General features: G+C 40.9%; 1 protein-coding gene and 1 pseudogene across 6 annotated transcripts in view; one reads left to right on the top strand and one right to left on the bottom strand.

The window, feature by feature from the left end:
* The first annotated feature begins 258 nt into the window (after positions 1 to 258).
* GXYLT1 (glucoside xylosyltransferase 1) overlaps positions 259 to 15884 on the top strand; it is a 55021-nt gene continuing 39395 nt past the window's right edge. For 2 of the 6 annotated variants that reach the window (XM_077170581.1, XM_077170580.1), the window contains exon 1: positions 259 to 725. In XM_077170581.1, the coding sequence (XP_077026696.1) occupies positions 505 to 725 (221 nt within the window). In that variant the 5' untranslated portion in view covers positions 259 to 504. The other 4 variants (XM_077170582.1, XM_077170585.1, XM_077170584.1 and 1 more) reach the window with 4 other exon arrangements.
* On the bottom strand, positions 9270 to 11631 carry LOC143691695 (ATM interactor pseudogene; annotated as a pseudogene).

Here is a 15884-nt window from a genome sequence, read left to right as displayed (position 1 = left end):
TATCATGTGGCACACCCAAAATTTGAATTAGGTCAGCTGCCTCCAAAGCCCTGTTCGTTTCGCTACATGTTTCTCCTCGGCATTTCGGGGCCAGGCGGGTAGGGAATTACCTGCCCTAGGGTTGGCGCTCCAGCGTACAAGCGCGCCTTCCCCCTCGAAACCGGAGGAGCAACTTGCCACACAGCAGATCTCGGTGCGCCCCGCCCCTTCGCGCTCAGTGCGCCGGCGCATCGGCAGCTTCCCGCCCGCCAGAAGGGGCGGGGCTCCGTCGCTACAGCCGCGGGAGGGTCCTACAGAGGTGGCGTCCAAGCTTTGGAGCCGGTTGTCCGCGGAATTCGGCACCGCGGCAGAACTTGCTGAGGTGGTGGGCGGGGAGGGGAGGAAGGAAGGCGAGGCTGGCGCGAGGCTGCGGCGGAGGAGGAACTTGTTGCGCCCGCGACTGCGCGGTAACGCTCTCTTGGCTCCAGTTCGCCCGTGCGCTGCGGCGGCGGCGGCGCCGGGGCAATGCGGCGCTACCTGCGCATCGTGGTCCTCTGCCTGGGCTGCGGCTTCTGTTCGCTTCTCTACGCTTTCAGCCAGCTCGCCGTGTCCCTGGAGGAAGGAGCGGGCGGCAGTGGCGGGAAGCCGCAGGCCGCAGCGGCTTCCCGGCTCGCGAACGGCGTACGCGGCGCCGCAACAGGGGTGGGCAGCGCGGGCCCAGCCTCGCGTCCTGGCCGGTCGGACAGGTACGGGCCATTCGCTTTTTTGGCGACGGGGCGGCGGGCACGAGTCTTGGCTCGGCGCGGGCCGCTCTCGGGTGCCTTCCACGCCATCCGCCGCTGGGCTCTCCCATTTTGATTCTTTGCAGCGGTCTCCGACCCCCTTCGCTCATATCCCTCCTTCCCCACAACCCCGGCATTGCTTCAGCCTGAGCTCATCCTACACTCCTTGTGTTTGTCTTCTGACCTATTCCTTATGCGCTTTTTGAAGCAGCTGGAAATTAATTATCTGCTTCTAGCAATTGGTCTGTCTCTTTTGTTTTGTTTTTCTTTTTAAGGATTCGTTGAAAATAAGAGGTGTCCCACAAAAGCGTTCCTGCTGTCTGGCCAGTGGGAATTCCCTCCTGTCTCCATGGAGTCGAAGTCGAGATGTTTAAACATCAGGCTGGCGCCCTAGTTCACTTTTTTTCCCCTCTTGAAAGAGTCGTCTAATTTTCCTGGGTTTAACGTTTAAAATTTTCATTATTAGCGGCGATTAGTTAAATCTGGACGTGGCATTTGTGCGGCAGTGAAATTTTCATTTGGGAACAGTCGTTCTTCCTGAAGTTTTTAGCAGTTTAAGAAAAATGAGCGATATTTAACCTGCTCAGGTCTCTTATTGTGAGATTGGACGGAAGTAATGACTGTTGATTTCTACAAATCACCGTCAGAATTGGAATCAGCATGAAATTTTAATGGAAAAAAGTTTTTGATAATGCATTATGAATGCTTAAAAAATCTGGGCATTTACAGTCAGGCCACCTTGTTTTGTGGGCATTCTCTCTGGGAACGACCCCGAGGCCTTCTTACTGACAGGTAAATAGTATTTTGATATGGAAAAGTACTGGATTGGTAGGAGGGAGTGCAAGTTAGGTTTTGTTTATCGTCATTCTGAGAGTTGATCACTCACAGATGAAAGGGGGAAGTTGGGGCAGAGGAACAGAGTGTAAAAGCTGGATTGTTAACTTTTTTGCTCTCTCATTTGATAATGATCGGGTGAACTCTTAAGACGTCAGGATTCTGTATTTGTAAAGGCAGAACTGCTTCCAAAGCAACCCTCAATTATCTGTCGTGGGAGAGGCAGCGATTGAAGACTTGAACGAGCTCAGAAACAAAACAAAACAAAACAGATGGAAGCTAAGCTGTTTATGGTCTGCTTCCTAAATGTGAAGGATTTAAAATTGTAGAAATTATTTTTTTAATTGGGTAGAATTATAAGCAAGCAAATTTTGAATTATAAGGTAGCATTGATAGGGTAACATTCATTTGTAGAGCTCATTATATATATATCTCATATATATGTACTTGATTTTGTGACGGATTTTTTAAATTGCATTTACTTGTCAAATTGACCAATTGATGTTAACAAAATTACTTTATTTGAAATTTAGAAAATAGGCACCTAAGTTTTAATAAATATTTCACAAAGCTATTACTGAAATCTTAAGTTTGATGTGTCAGAATCCAACCAACTAAAAAAGCTGTCCATTTCAGTTAAAACTAAGATGTATGAATATTTGGAAAAATGCGGAAGAGGAAATTTGGAAAAGTTGGATTGCCCTGTTTTTACTGTACAATTTAAGGTCAGAAGAGAGCCTAAGACATCAGGACTGTTCCTAAGAGCAGAACTATATCCAACTCTAGGTTTGGAATTTTATTTTAGATATCATTTATATCGATTCCTAGATTTCTTATAGAGTTTAATAAACTTTTTTGTCTATGTCATATACTATGATGTGTATAGTAGGTATCCTTAAGCTCTTTTCCTATGTATGAATCTTTTGCTAAAGTCCTAATAATGTCAGTTAGTGTGGCAGAATTAGATGTTTTGTATCCTTTGGTTGCTCTGTGTCTTTCCTTTTCCTTTTCCTGTTCCTTTTTCTCTTTTATTCCCTTTGCTTTTCCTTATTAGTATTGGTTGAAAATTGTCTGAACTTTGAATACCCCTTCCTTAATGACTCTCCAGGGCTGCTTTGTTTTATCCTCCTGTTGCAAACTATTTTTTTTTTTTTGTCTATTAGAGAAATTGTATGTTTACAGAACAATCATACCATCACATACAGGATTCCCATATACAACGTATTATTAATACTTTGCGCTGATGTAGTATGTTTATTACATTTGATGAAAGAACAGTTTTCTAATTGTGTTATTAACGATAGTCCATGGTTTAACTTGAGGCTGTGTGGTGCAGTTGCATAGATTTTTTTAAAAAATTTTTTATTCTATTACCATATATAAATCTAACATTTTCCTTTTTAATCACATTAAAATATATAATTCAGTGCTGTTAATTAGGTTCACAGTGTTGTCATCACCATCCATTACCAAAAGACATCTATTGTCCTAAATAAAAACTATCTTTTAATTCTTAACTCCCTATAACTTATTCCTTCCCTGTCCCTTGCTGACTTATATTCTAGATTCCAATTCTATGAGTTTGCTTATTTTAATTATTTCATATCAGTGAGATCAAACGATGTTTGTTCTTTCGTGTATGACTTATTTCAATCATTCAACATGTTTTTAAGGTTCATTCATGTTGTTACATATATCACAACCCTTTCGTCTTGACAGCTGAAGAATATTCGATTTTGTGTATACACTACGTTTTGTTTAACCATTCAGTGGTTGCTGGACAGATGGGTTGCTTCCATCTTTTGGCAGTTGTGAATAATACCATTATAAACATTGGTATGCACATATCCTAATGAGTCCTTGCTTTCAGTTCTTTTGGGTACATGCTTGTAAGTAGGATTGCCAGGTCATGTGGAAATTCTATACTTAATTTTTGAGGAGCTGCCATACTGTCTTTCTTAGTGGCTGTACCATATACATTACCACCAACAATGAATGAGTGTTTCTGTTTCCCCACATGCTCTCCAATGACTGTACTTTTCTTTTCTTTTTTTTTAACAGTAGCTATTCTATTGAGTGTGAAATGGTATCTCATTATGGTTTTGATTTTCATTTCCTCAATGGCTAATGGTGTTGAGCATCTTTTCATGTGCTTTTTGGCCGTTTTTATATCCTCTTTGGAGAAATGTCTATTCAAGTCTTTTGTCCTTTTTTAAAATTGGGTTGTTTGTCTTTTTATTGTTGGGTTGAAGGATATCTTGATATATTTTGGATATTAAACCCATATTGGTTAGCGGTTTCCAAGTATTTTCTTCCATTGTGTAGGTTGTTGTATCCTTGCATGGTAAAGTCATTTGAGATCCCCAAATTTTTAATTTTGATGAGACCCTATTTATTTTTTTAATGCCTCCCTACATACATGTATTTCTATTTCTACATACACACACACACAGAGACAGATGATATATGTATATCATAGGGACTGTTTTAGTTTGCTAACTGCTGGAATGCAATATACCAGAAACAGAACAGCTTTTAAAAAGGGGAATTTAATGTTACTAGTTTACAGTTCTAAAGCTGAGAAAATGTCCCAGTTAAAACAAGTCTATAGAAATGTCCAATAAAAGGCATCCAGGGAAAGACACCTTGGTTCAAGAAGGCCGATGAAGTTCAGGGTTTCTCTCTCAAGTGAGAAGGCACATGGCAAACACAGTCAGGGCTTCTCTTGCAGCTGGAAGGGCACATGGCGAGCACTGTATCATCTGCTAGCTTTCTCTTCTGGCTTCTGATTTCATGAAACTCCCCGGGAGGCATTTTCCTTCTTCATCTCCAAAGGTTGCTGGCTTGTGAACTCTGCTTCGTGGTGCTGCAGCATTCTCTGCTCTCTCTGAATCTCCCATTCTCCACAATGTTTTCTCTTTTATAGGACTTCAGAAACTATTCAAGACCCACCCGGATGGGTAGAGACACGCCTCTAACTAGTCCAGTTTAACAACCACATAGTCTTATTGGGCTTCTCTTGTATGTGATGGATTGCTTTTCTCTTGCTGATTTCAAAATTCTCTCTTTGTCTTTGACATTTGACAGTATGATTAGTTAAGTGTCTTAGAGTATGTCTCTGTTTGGGTATGCTGCACTTCTTGGATCTGTAATTTTATGTCTTTCATAAGAGATGGGAAATTTTCAGTGATTAGTTCCTCCATTAGTCTTTCTCCTCCTTTTCCCTTCTCGTCTCCTTCTGGGACACCTACAACATGTATATTCATGTGCTTCATGTTATTCATTTCCCTGAGACCTTGCTCATATTTTTCCATTCTTTTCCCTATATTTTCCTTTGTGTGTCAGATTTCAGATGTCCATTCCTCTAGTTCTCTAATCCTTTCTTCTGTCTCTTCAAATTTATTGTTGTAGGTTTCTCTTGGTTTTCATCTTTCTTGTTGTTCCCTTCATTCCCATAAGTTCTATAGGAATTTGTTTTTTTTTAGACTTTTGATTTCTTCTTTTTGTTTGTAGGTTTCTATTGTTCCTTTCATTCCCATAAGTTCTGTGATTTGTTTTTTTCAGAGTTTTGAGTTCTTCTTTTTGCTCACCCAGTGTCTTCTTCATATCCTCCCTCAACTCATTGATTTGATTTTTGATGAGATTTTCCATGTCTTTTTAAACACCCTGAATTCAACTCCTAGATCTCATTTGAAGTGTTGGTTTGTTCCTTTGACTGGACCATATCTTCACTTTTCCTAGTATGACTCATTTTTTGCTGACATCTAGGCATTTGATTTCCTTAATTAGTTTATTCTGGAGTTTTTTCCCCACCCTTTTACCTAGGATTTTCTTTCTGGATGGGTTTGTTCTCTATCTGTTCTTTGACATTAAGTTCAACTTTTTCTAGACCTTTCACATAGGTTCTGTTTAAAAGATCAGAGTTTTTCAGTTCTTGTTTTTCTTTTTTGTGTCCTGCCTATATGGTGCCCCGCCCCGCCACCCCCCGCCATCAGACAGACCCATGTCTCAGGAGGAAAGTGTAACCAGCATCAGTTTTCCCTGAGGTGAGACTCAGCAGGTTGACAGGCTTTCCTGTGAAGCCTCTTGAGTCTGTGTCTTTCCTGTCCTGCTCAGCATGTGGCATTTGTCTGCCCATGGCTTCCCATCAGTGTAAAGTGATATGGGTCCTTTAACTTCAGCAGACTCTCTCTGCCAGGGTATGGTTGAGAGAGAGGTGAGGTTGCAGGGTGGCTTAATTGCTTCAGTTTTCCAGTCCCTGGGCTCTGTCCTTGAAGGAGGGATTCCACTTGAGGTGGGCCCCAACCTGTCTCTTGGGGAAGATATACCCTTTAAGGAATTAACTCCTTTTACCTGATTAGTTACATCTCTCAGACAAGCTTAATTCTCCCTTGCCTGGAGTAGTGCTGGAGCCTAAGAGTGCTTCTAGTTCTATCTAATGAGGTGTTAAAGAGCAGAAAACAAAGCCTTTTCAGAGCTGGACCCCTGTTCCTCAAGTTTGTCAATCAAGAGCATAAGAATTTGATATTTTGCTCACCATCAAGATTGGTGAGAACACTCAGTTTTGTTAATTTCTTGGGATTCTGAGTGGTGGTAAAATGATTTAGATTTCCCCAAAGAATATAAGTTACATTATGTCCTTGATTTTCCTCACTATCTGATGGGAAATTTTTCTCAAAACCTCATACTTAGCGGATCTTCAAATCCACAGCTGTGGGGTGGAAGAAGTGTAAAATAATTCATTTATTCATCCCATAACTATTTCTTGAGCACATATCTTGTGTTAGGACTTGTTCTAGGTGCTGGAAATTCAAGAGTGAATAAAAAACAGAAATTCCTGTCTTTGTGGAGTTATATTAAAAAAAAAAAAAAAAGAGCATAAGTTGGTTCTTGGTTCTATATATTCCAGGCTCTATGTGCCCCCTTTTCTTGGGGTCCAGTCCTCTTCCCGTATTTTATCTTGTCTGACTCAAAAGCCTCTTTTTTTTTTTTTATGTCAACTTTGCCCCCTCTCTTTGGGGCCAAAACTCCTAGTACCTTTAGTGTGTATTCCAAGTTTATCTGTGCTGGGGGCCTATTTTCAGTAGTCAGAATTTGTTAATTAATTTCACAGTTGGGGCTTGGTTGAGGTAAACCCTTGCTACTAGTAACGTTTGTTTCCTTTCTCCTTGAGGAAGCAGACAGCCCCACAGGTGGGGAGGAGCTCCGGCCTCTGTAGCTTAAGGGATTTACAGTTCTGTGTGCAGTCTCATCTGTTCCATCTGATCTGGACTGGTGGACACTGTGTGTCCAGTCACTGATGAACGTTCTCCCAGTAGTTCTTCTGTACTGTTTCTGGCTATTTACTAGCTTCTCTGGAGGATGAACTAGTTTCCACCCCTCACTAAGCTGCCATCTTGCTCTACCTCTCCATTACTTTTTTTAAAAATGTGTTTTATTGTGAAGTATGACGTATATACCAAAAAATAAATAAATAAAAGGCAATTATTTTCAAAATACTTTCTAACAAGGAACTATAGAAAACATTTCATAGTTTGGCATGGCCTACCTTTTCCACAGTTCTAGGTCCTTCCTTCCAGCTGTTCCAGAATACTGGAGGTCAAGAGAATTATCCGTATAGTAATTTAGCAGTCTTACTCCTTTGCTAAATCCTGTCCTCTCTGCTGTATCTCCTCTTTCTCGTTTGATCCTGATTTTCTTGGGAGTCCCTAATGTTTGAGAGAACACCAGGGGTTTCCCAGATGGGAAAGTTTAATAGTTTCATTTTTGTTTTTTCAAATCCCGCAAGGGGTTCTACCAGTACTTTTAATTATCAACCCACCGTAGTCTATGATGTTCTGGGTATTACATTAAGGTATACAAAATTACAAGTGCATGGTCCCGTTCTGGGCTTCATGTGTTTGGGTTGTTGAAATGAGCCATCCAAACAGGTTGGTTTAGATTGTTTGTTACAGAAGACTTAGGGTCTAGACACAATAAACCTCTTTGCCTTTGGTTTCATACGGTGGATGAAGGTTTAGAGTACATACGCTATCATCTTTTACCCTATGTTCTGATTTACCTTAGTCCCAGGCATATTGGCTTCATATTTATCTCTAATTGAAGCCTGCTCTGTTTTTCAATTACTTTAACTGTTACTGTTTGGAGCAGTACTGACTTTCAGAGCGGCAGAACTCCAGCCCTGAATCTTAGACATCACTGAGGTACTCAGAGTTCCAGGGAAATACTAGCATATACGCATATAGCTCAGTGTCTCAGAATCTAGAAACACACTTAGAACTTTGGATTGAGTATGGCTGTTATAAGAGTTTACAATCTAGGCTCCAGTTATAAGTATTTTCTGAAAGAAACGATAGCATATTTGTTCTTTTGTTTCTGGCTTATTTTGCACAACATATTTTCCGCAAGGTTGATTGAGTTTATTGTACGCCTCATGACATCATTCTTTTCTGTAGCTGCACAGTATTCCATCATGTATTTATTATATATGTATCACAGTTCATCTTTAGGCTTCTCAGTCATTGCACCCTTTGGCACCCTCCATCCATTGGGCATCGTGGAGAATGTCCTTAATAAATAAACCATTTCTTACAGTATTCTCATTCTGTTGTACAATCAGCAATACTCTCAATTTTAGACAATTTTCATTGGTCCAAAGGGACAAAGAACGCAGCCTCACCAAATATCAAATCAAAACCCAACTGATCTCTTGTCCCTTTCCCCCCAGTTATTTTTCATTGATGTTATGATGCTGCTGTTGCTATCTTCCTGTTAACTATAGGCCATAGAATACAATATTTGTTTTGTCTTCTACCCCTCTATTATCAACTCTTTATACAAGATCAAACCTTTGGAGGAATTCATGTGAGCACTTATAATTGTGGCGTTAATCAGTGGGATACATGGCACTGTACATCTCTTTTCAATCATATTCATCTTTAATCTGGCAGTGTTAACTTATAACCCCCATAATTAGCTACTGTCACTTCTATCTGTTCCCTTATGTTTAAGTTCAACCACATTAAGTAGCCTTTCCTCCATCTCTGTTTCTGTATACCTCTAGGTCCCCTGCATTTTATAGTATAAACCTTTGAGATTATCCACCAGAGTCATAATAGCAAAATCGTACAGTATCTGTATCCTTTTGTGTGTGACTTATTTCGCTCAGCATTATGTCCTCAAGTTTTATCCATGTTGTCATGTGCTTCTGGACCTCATTCCTCTTACCGCTGCATGATATTCCATTGTATGGCTGTACTACATTTTGTTTATTCACTTGTCTTTTGATGGGCACTTAGATTGTTACCATCTTTTAGAAGTTGTAAATAGTGCCAATATGAACATCAGTATTTAAATGTCTGCTTGTTGCACTGCTTTCAGCTCTTCTGGGTATATACTGAGTTTTGGTATTGTCAGGTTGTAGGGCAACTTGATATTTACTTTTCTGAGGAACTGTCAAACTGTCTTCCACAGTGGCTGTACCATTATACATTCCCTCCAGCTGTGAAGGAAAGACCAGCTTTGAAGGGGCAATGGTAGATAATGCAAAAACAGTCACTTTTAGATCAGCATTATATGCTTTATAATACATATACATTTATACAAAAATTTCATGTTTACAAGTATAAAAGGCAAAGAACCGTAAAGAGTCTAGACAACATGTGGCCTTTGCTTTTAGAAGTTGGAGACTGTGTGTAGTTCTGTACATGTTTGGGTTTCCACAGAACTTAACTGAGACTCCGTCATGTTCCAGGCCAAATCAGCCAGAAGGAAATCATCTATGGCTGTTTGAATTTCATTGCTGGTGTGAAACAAACTCCCCAGGGTTTCAAAACCAGAATTCATGGTCTGTTTTTCTGTACTGTTCAACTGGACTTTGCTTTCTAGAACAGGTAGGTTTTTAATGGAAATCCCTTTTGTTTGGGTTTCTGTGTCAGATGAATCAGTGCTCATGGAAAAGCTGGAGTGTTTCTGAATACTACCCATAGGCAGATAAGGGCTACTGTCTAAAAAGAATACTGTCTATCTGTGTCTGTATATCAGACATTTCAAGGCCCAAGAAGTTAGCATTTCCCCTACAACTATAGGCCTGAGCAGGAGGGTCTGCAACTAAAGAGTTGATTTGGGTCTTTGTGTGCAGAGATTCCAAGACTGGCTTGGTGTTCATAATGCTGAGTTCACTCTCTTCCATTTGAGTTTGGATATTTAAGGCTGAAAAGAACTCTTCATTTTCAAAATCCATTCCAGGATTCTGGGTTGGGCCAGATGGGAGCTGGGTGTTGGGTCTAGTGTTCGTGTCAAACAAAAGACTGACTATCCAATGTCTGACCTGGCAGGTTACTTTACAAGATGTTTTCTAAATCGCTTAATAAAATCTATGGTTTGGGTCTGATTATCTGTCATGTTTTGTGAAGGAAGCATACTGTTCTGCTCACTGAAGTTTATAGTAGGTGCAGATTTCTCATTATCTTGATTTTAAAGTATTAGGGTCATTCTGAGGTAACAAACCATGAGTTATAGTCACTGCTACCAAACTGTTGCTTATAATATTGTTTGTAGAAATCCTGTATGATGAATGGACATTCTCAAAAATGTCTCCACACGTTACTGCTTGGTCCATGTGTACTGGGTAATCTGTGGAACTTTGCGCTCCATTGCTTTGAGCTTCTCTGGAGATACCACCTGACTGGAAACAAGCATCTAAAAAAGCATCAGTCTGAGCAACTATAAATGAAGTTACTTTAGAACGGGGTAACAGTGTTGAATATGAACACTAGTGGGAAGTGAAACTTGAGAAGAACGTCAAATCAGTTTGAGACCAAGATGATACAGAGGAGTCTGGGGAAGCCCACTGTGCAGATAGCATGAAGCTTGGTGAGGCATAAGACCGATGTGTCTGCACATTGATGGGGGAAATGCTGTTCTTCTGACATGTGTTCCCTAGTGTTGTAAGATAGTAGGTGAGCTTTTACCCAAGTTCATTTGAACACCTGTACTAATTGTCTCAACGGCAGTGGGATTCACAGTTTTTGAGAGGGGCAGGCTCTCTGAATCTAGGCCAAGGATCAAGATTTCTATGGACAAGGGAAATATGTGAATGGTGCCTGTGGCAGAGCACTGATGATCTATACCTGCCAACACAGGCTGGGCTGAGGAGTCAGCCGTAGAAGGCACAAAGACAGGCACAGGAGAAAGCTGCATAATGGACAGTTTAACCTACGCTACTTTGGGCTTTGGTAAAAGCAATTTCTGAGGATATCTTAGAGGTGTTATAAGAGTCTTTTTTCTGATATTAGAGCTGCAAGAGTCTTCAAAGGAAGCTACTGACTTTATTTTGGAAGTTTCTAATTCTTGTGTGTCTAGTCTAGATGTTGGTTTATTGAGCAATGATTCAGTGGTCTTTTTTGATAACTTCTGGTTGTTTATGGAGTTCACCATTTTTCTTTTCTTACTAGGTGAATCACTGTTCTTAGTGTGGCCAGTTTGGTAGATGTGTGACTGCAGGGCAGTTCTGGTGTAAGGACAGCCACATGTGCACTGGAAAGTCTTGCCACATCCTCTGCATGTCTTTTCAAGTCCCATTCAGTACCATAAGAATTGCTGCACTTATGACATTTATGCTTCTTTTCAGCATGCATTTTCATAAAGTGCTGTTTTTTACAAGAGAGAATTGAGAAAACGGTCCCTCGGGACCTCTAGGGCATCATTCAATTGGAAACAGTAGAATTTTGGTAGTTTTCAAGTCATTTCTTATAGTTGGATTTACTGTACTGTCCTGCAGGCGGTGGCTCTTGACCAGGCACACGCTGAGCACAGGGGTGTTGGGCAGGATCTTGCTGCAGCTATACCCGGTGTACAAGATGTTGGTGTGCGTGGCCCAGGACAGCTTGTTCATTGACGGCTCGATCAGCTCCTGAGCATGCAGTGCCAGAGCTACAGGCTTCTGCTTTGCCTCTGCAGGTTGTGGCTGGCTGCCTCTAAGCTGTCCCGGGGGACTCCATGGGCCTGAGGCGACAGCTCCCCTTGCAGCTGCCAGGATGGCTGTGGTACCCAAATACAGAGCCTTGAGCTCCATTGCCTCAGAGGCTGCCATAGCTCCTGCCTTTCCCTCATTTATTTATTTGTTTATTATTTTTATTTTTGGGATGGGCATACTTTGGGAATCCTTTCCCTCATTTTTGAAGGACAGTTTTGCTGGATATAGAATTCTTGGATTGTAGTTTTTCTCTTTCACTATCTTAACTATGTCATAGCACTGCTTTCTTACCTCTATGGTTTCTGCTTAGACATTCACCCATAGTCTTATTGAGCTTACCTTGTATGTGAGCATCTCTTTTCTCTTGCTGCTTTTAGAATTCTGTCTTTGATATTTGACTCTTATCAGTGATTTGGAGTAGCTCTGTTTGGATCTATTGTGTTTTGGGTATGGTTCATTTCTTAGATCTGTAATTTTATGTCTTTCATAAGAGGTAGGAAATTTTCAGTGATTATTTTCCGCATTATTATTTCTTCCCCTTTTTCTTTGTCTTCTCCTTCTGGGACATCCATGACACGTATATTTGTGTGCTACATATTGTCATTCACTTCCCTGAGACCCTACTCATATTTTTCCATTCTTTTTCCCATTTGTTCTTTTGTGTAGGATTTCATATGTCCTGTCCTCTAGTGTACTAATCCTTTTTTTGCCATTTCAGATCTGTTTTTGTAAGACTCCATTGTATTTTTCATCTCTTCTGTTGTGCCTTTCATTCCCATAAGTTGTGCCATTTGTATTTTCAAGTTTTCAGGTTCTTCTTGTGGTTGCCCAATGTCTGTATATCCTGCATCAGTTTTGTCATATCTTCGCTTAACTCTTTGATTTAATTTTTAAATTGATTTAGCATGTTTGTTTGAAAACTTTTAATTATTTATTTCAACTTCTGTATCTCCTTTAAAGTGTTAATTTGTTCCTTTGGGCCATATGTTCATGTTTCCTGATGTGGCTTTTGTAATTTTTTGCTGGTATCTAGGCATCTGATATCCTTGATTACTTTATTGTGGAGGTCGTTTCAGTTTTCTACTTAGGGTTTTCTTTTTTTTTTTTTTAGTTGTGAAGAATAACATATATACAAAAGAGAAATAAGTTTCAAAGCACACCACAATGATTAAAGAACAGATTTTGGCTTTGTTTTTTATCTATTCTTTGACATTCAGTTCAACTCTTTCTAGACCTGTAGCATTGCTTCTGTTTTTCTTGTCAGAAATTTTCTGCTCTTGTTTTTCTGGTTCTTGTTAGCTCTGTTCCTGATAACCCCCTAAAAACAGACACCCGCAGTAGCCTGCCTCAAGGCTGGAGTGTAGGCACTTGGCACCGCAGCAAGATCTCTGTGAGTAGAACAGGTCTGCTGGGTCCCTGTGGTGCTCCGTGTTTTTTGCTGGTCTGCAAGTCCTGGGTTTGTTTTAGGTCACTGCTTAACAGTTGGGTCTTCCATGTATCTCCGCCAGCATAGAGGCACAGAAGGTCCAGACTAGTCTCAGTGGTTCTGATATATTTTCTGGAGACTATCTGAAAAAGCCCTTCAATTCTCTTGTGCCCAGCAGATGGGCTGTTCAATAACTTACTCATCCTCAGACTCTTCTTGCCTTGTAGCTCAGGCTACCTCTAACCGCGAGGCTGGAATTGTGGGTTTCCTCACCCTTGCTTTGCCAGCCAAAATCTGGCTCAGTGTGGGGCTCTGTTGCCACTTTATTTGTGGCAGAAGACTCCCTCAGCTGACCCAGTACTTGGCCTAACACCAGGCAGGGATCAGACTGTCAGCTACTGTTTTCTTCAGGGATGGTGAAAGGGTTTTTGGACCCATGGCTGAAAATAGAGACTCTTACTGTGTTTTCTCAGACTCTCTTCCTCACTGACCTGAGTTTTAAGATGTCCTCCCTTATCCCTCAGGTCTCCAAACATTGGGGTCTGTCTAACTGCTGTGACAGAATTTTCGTTCTGTGTTCAAAGTGAAGGAGATTACAGCTGTTGTTTCTGTGCCCACTCATGCTGTGTGAGACCAAATGAGGGGGAGTGGTGAGGACTGGTACAGGGAGGTCTCCTGATAATTAGCTCTGCCTTCACTTCACCACCTGTAGGGTCCTTCTCCAGTCTATATCTTCCTCCAAAGCTCTAAACATTCAGAATTGTCCTTTTTTTGTTGATCCCTTGGGAGGGATTTTCAGTAGCTGTTTATATCACCATGGTGATGACATCACTCCCCCCCTTTTTATATTAACTTCCTGTTCTTGTTTCATGGTTGCAATTTTCTGTCTCTCAGTGTATTCATAATATTTCTTTTCTCCCTAGGGTTTTTTGTTATTTGACAAGAGAGGCCACCAGGGAATATCTGTAGCCCTGTTGAAAATCTCCCCCTTTTCAGTTTGCCCTTTTTTTATCCCCTCAAGTCCTCTAGAAGTGGCATGATGCCCAGATTTTAATGGAGTTCGGAGTTCCCTTGGGATTGCATTCATTTCAGCAGGACCTATAATTCCTTATGGTGCAGAGTCCTACTGACAAGATCCTAGAGGACCAGGAAGCTGGAGTTTCTTAGATCTTGATTTGAGATTCTGAAGGGCTTAATACTCTTTGGGACCTAGTGTTCTGTGGGGGTGGGACTCGAATTTCATTGAAGCTTCATAGTTCCTGGGAGCACTGTCCAAAACTTTTGGAAGTCTCTAGTTTTGTGGGCCATGCTCAAGGGAGGATGGGGTTCATAATAATATGGCTGTAAGTTGTACACAATAATGTCTTTACAGCAGAGCAGTGTTTTGTATATGGGTGTCAGCAGCTGTGACTTGTGGAAGTTGCCAATGTCCAGATCAGTGGCCCCTATGTGGGCTGCCCCCTCCCCACCTGTCGTGTTCCTTTGGTAATACATATGAAGTTTGCTGCTCCTGGGTTCTGGAGCCATTGGCACAAAGCCACTGCTCAAATCTTTAGGGATCCAGAGAAGGCCCAGCACAGCACACAGCCACAGGAACAATTATGGGAGTCTGCATTGCTCTGTGGCCAAGGGATTCCAGGTAAGCCACTTCAGCTCTGCCAGCAGCCTGATTTTCCTTGAGTTCCTGGCTAGAGCATTCTGGATTTCTTGCATTATACATCATTGCAGTTTTCTGGGCAATGATTTCTTTTCTCCTTAACTATCTTATTCTTTCAATTTTCTTTTTTCTCACTTTTCATTTAAATGCTTTTTTAAGTGTCTCGTGACATGTGGGAGCCCTAAGATGCTCATTGCAAACCCTGTGTTTATTACTCATGTGCTTCACTATAGAGGGAGAGCTGACAGGGCTGTTTCTGTGGGGAAGTTCCTGCATGTTTCTCCTTGGGTGCTTAGAATTGAAGAGAAGCGTCTTTCAGTCTCCTGCTTGGAGAGAGTAGAACTAGCACCCAGGATTCTGGAGCTTAATAGGAAAGGGCTTGGTGGTTTAGACGTTTGGCATGTAACCTTTCTCGAAATATACCTCTTTTCAGAATGGCACCTTCAGGTCAGAGGCCTTGTATTTTTTAACCTCTTCAGAGAATAAACCTCTAGACTTCTATTAGAAAATGAAGAATAGAGGAAATCTGGGATTTTGATTTTCTTTAAGACTTCTAACCAGGTCCTCTGTTTTTCAGTTACGTTTTTCCTCTGTGGATGATTCCACTGCCTTTCGCCCTCCTCCTCAGTCCCCTTTTGGTGGTGATGGGGGTGATGGTGAACAGAGAACTGCAGGTTCAATCTGTTAGGGTCTTGGCTTCCCCCAGCACCAATTCTGCCTTCTTGGATCTACTCAGTTACCACACATACATCTATCTGCTTTTAAGTTTCCAAGAATGATTTACTGTGCTCTTCATAGTCTTCTTTCTAAAAAGGAGTCTTTTCTGGGTAATTTCAACTCTGCTTCAGAAGGGAGTGAATTTAAATATACCTGAAAGTTTTGTATCAACTTTTTATCTAGTTCCATGTGTAACTTCTTCTTTTTGTTTCAAAGTAGGAACAATCAAGGAATGACTTATTCTAGGAATTCCTGAATTGAAACTCAGATCCAGCTACATCCATGGTTTATGTATTCTGTTATAGACTGAGGATAAAGAGTGCCAATGTATAAACAGATATTAAGAGTTCTTTAATTTTTTTATCTGAAAAAATGAAGCTAAGCTTAAGATGTTAATGAAATAAAAAATCGATTAAAATAAACAGCTGTAGGAAATACAAGGTCTTTGATTTAAAATCTCAAACATGGAAAGGGTTTTTAGGTTGAGACATTTCAGGAAACCAGCAAAACTTG

Source organism: Tamandua tetradactyla, chromosome 7 (genome assembly GCF_023851605.1).
Source record: "Tamandua tetradactyla isolate mTamTet1 chromosome 7, mTamTet1.pri, whole genome shotgun sequence".
Taxonomy (NCBI): Eukaryota; Metazoa; Chordata; class Mammalia; order Pilosa; family Myrmecophagidae; genus Tamandua; species Tamandua tetradactyla.
The sequence above is the reverse complement of the archived record's forward strand: the minus strand, read 5'-3'. Positions and strand labels throughout refer to the sequence as shown.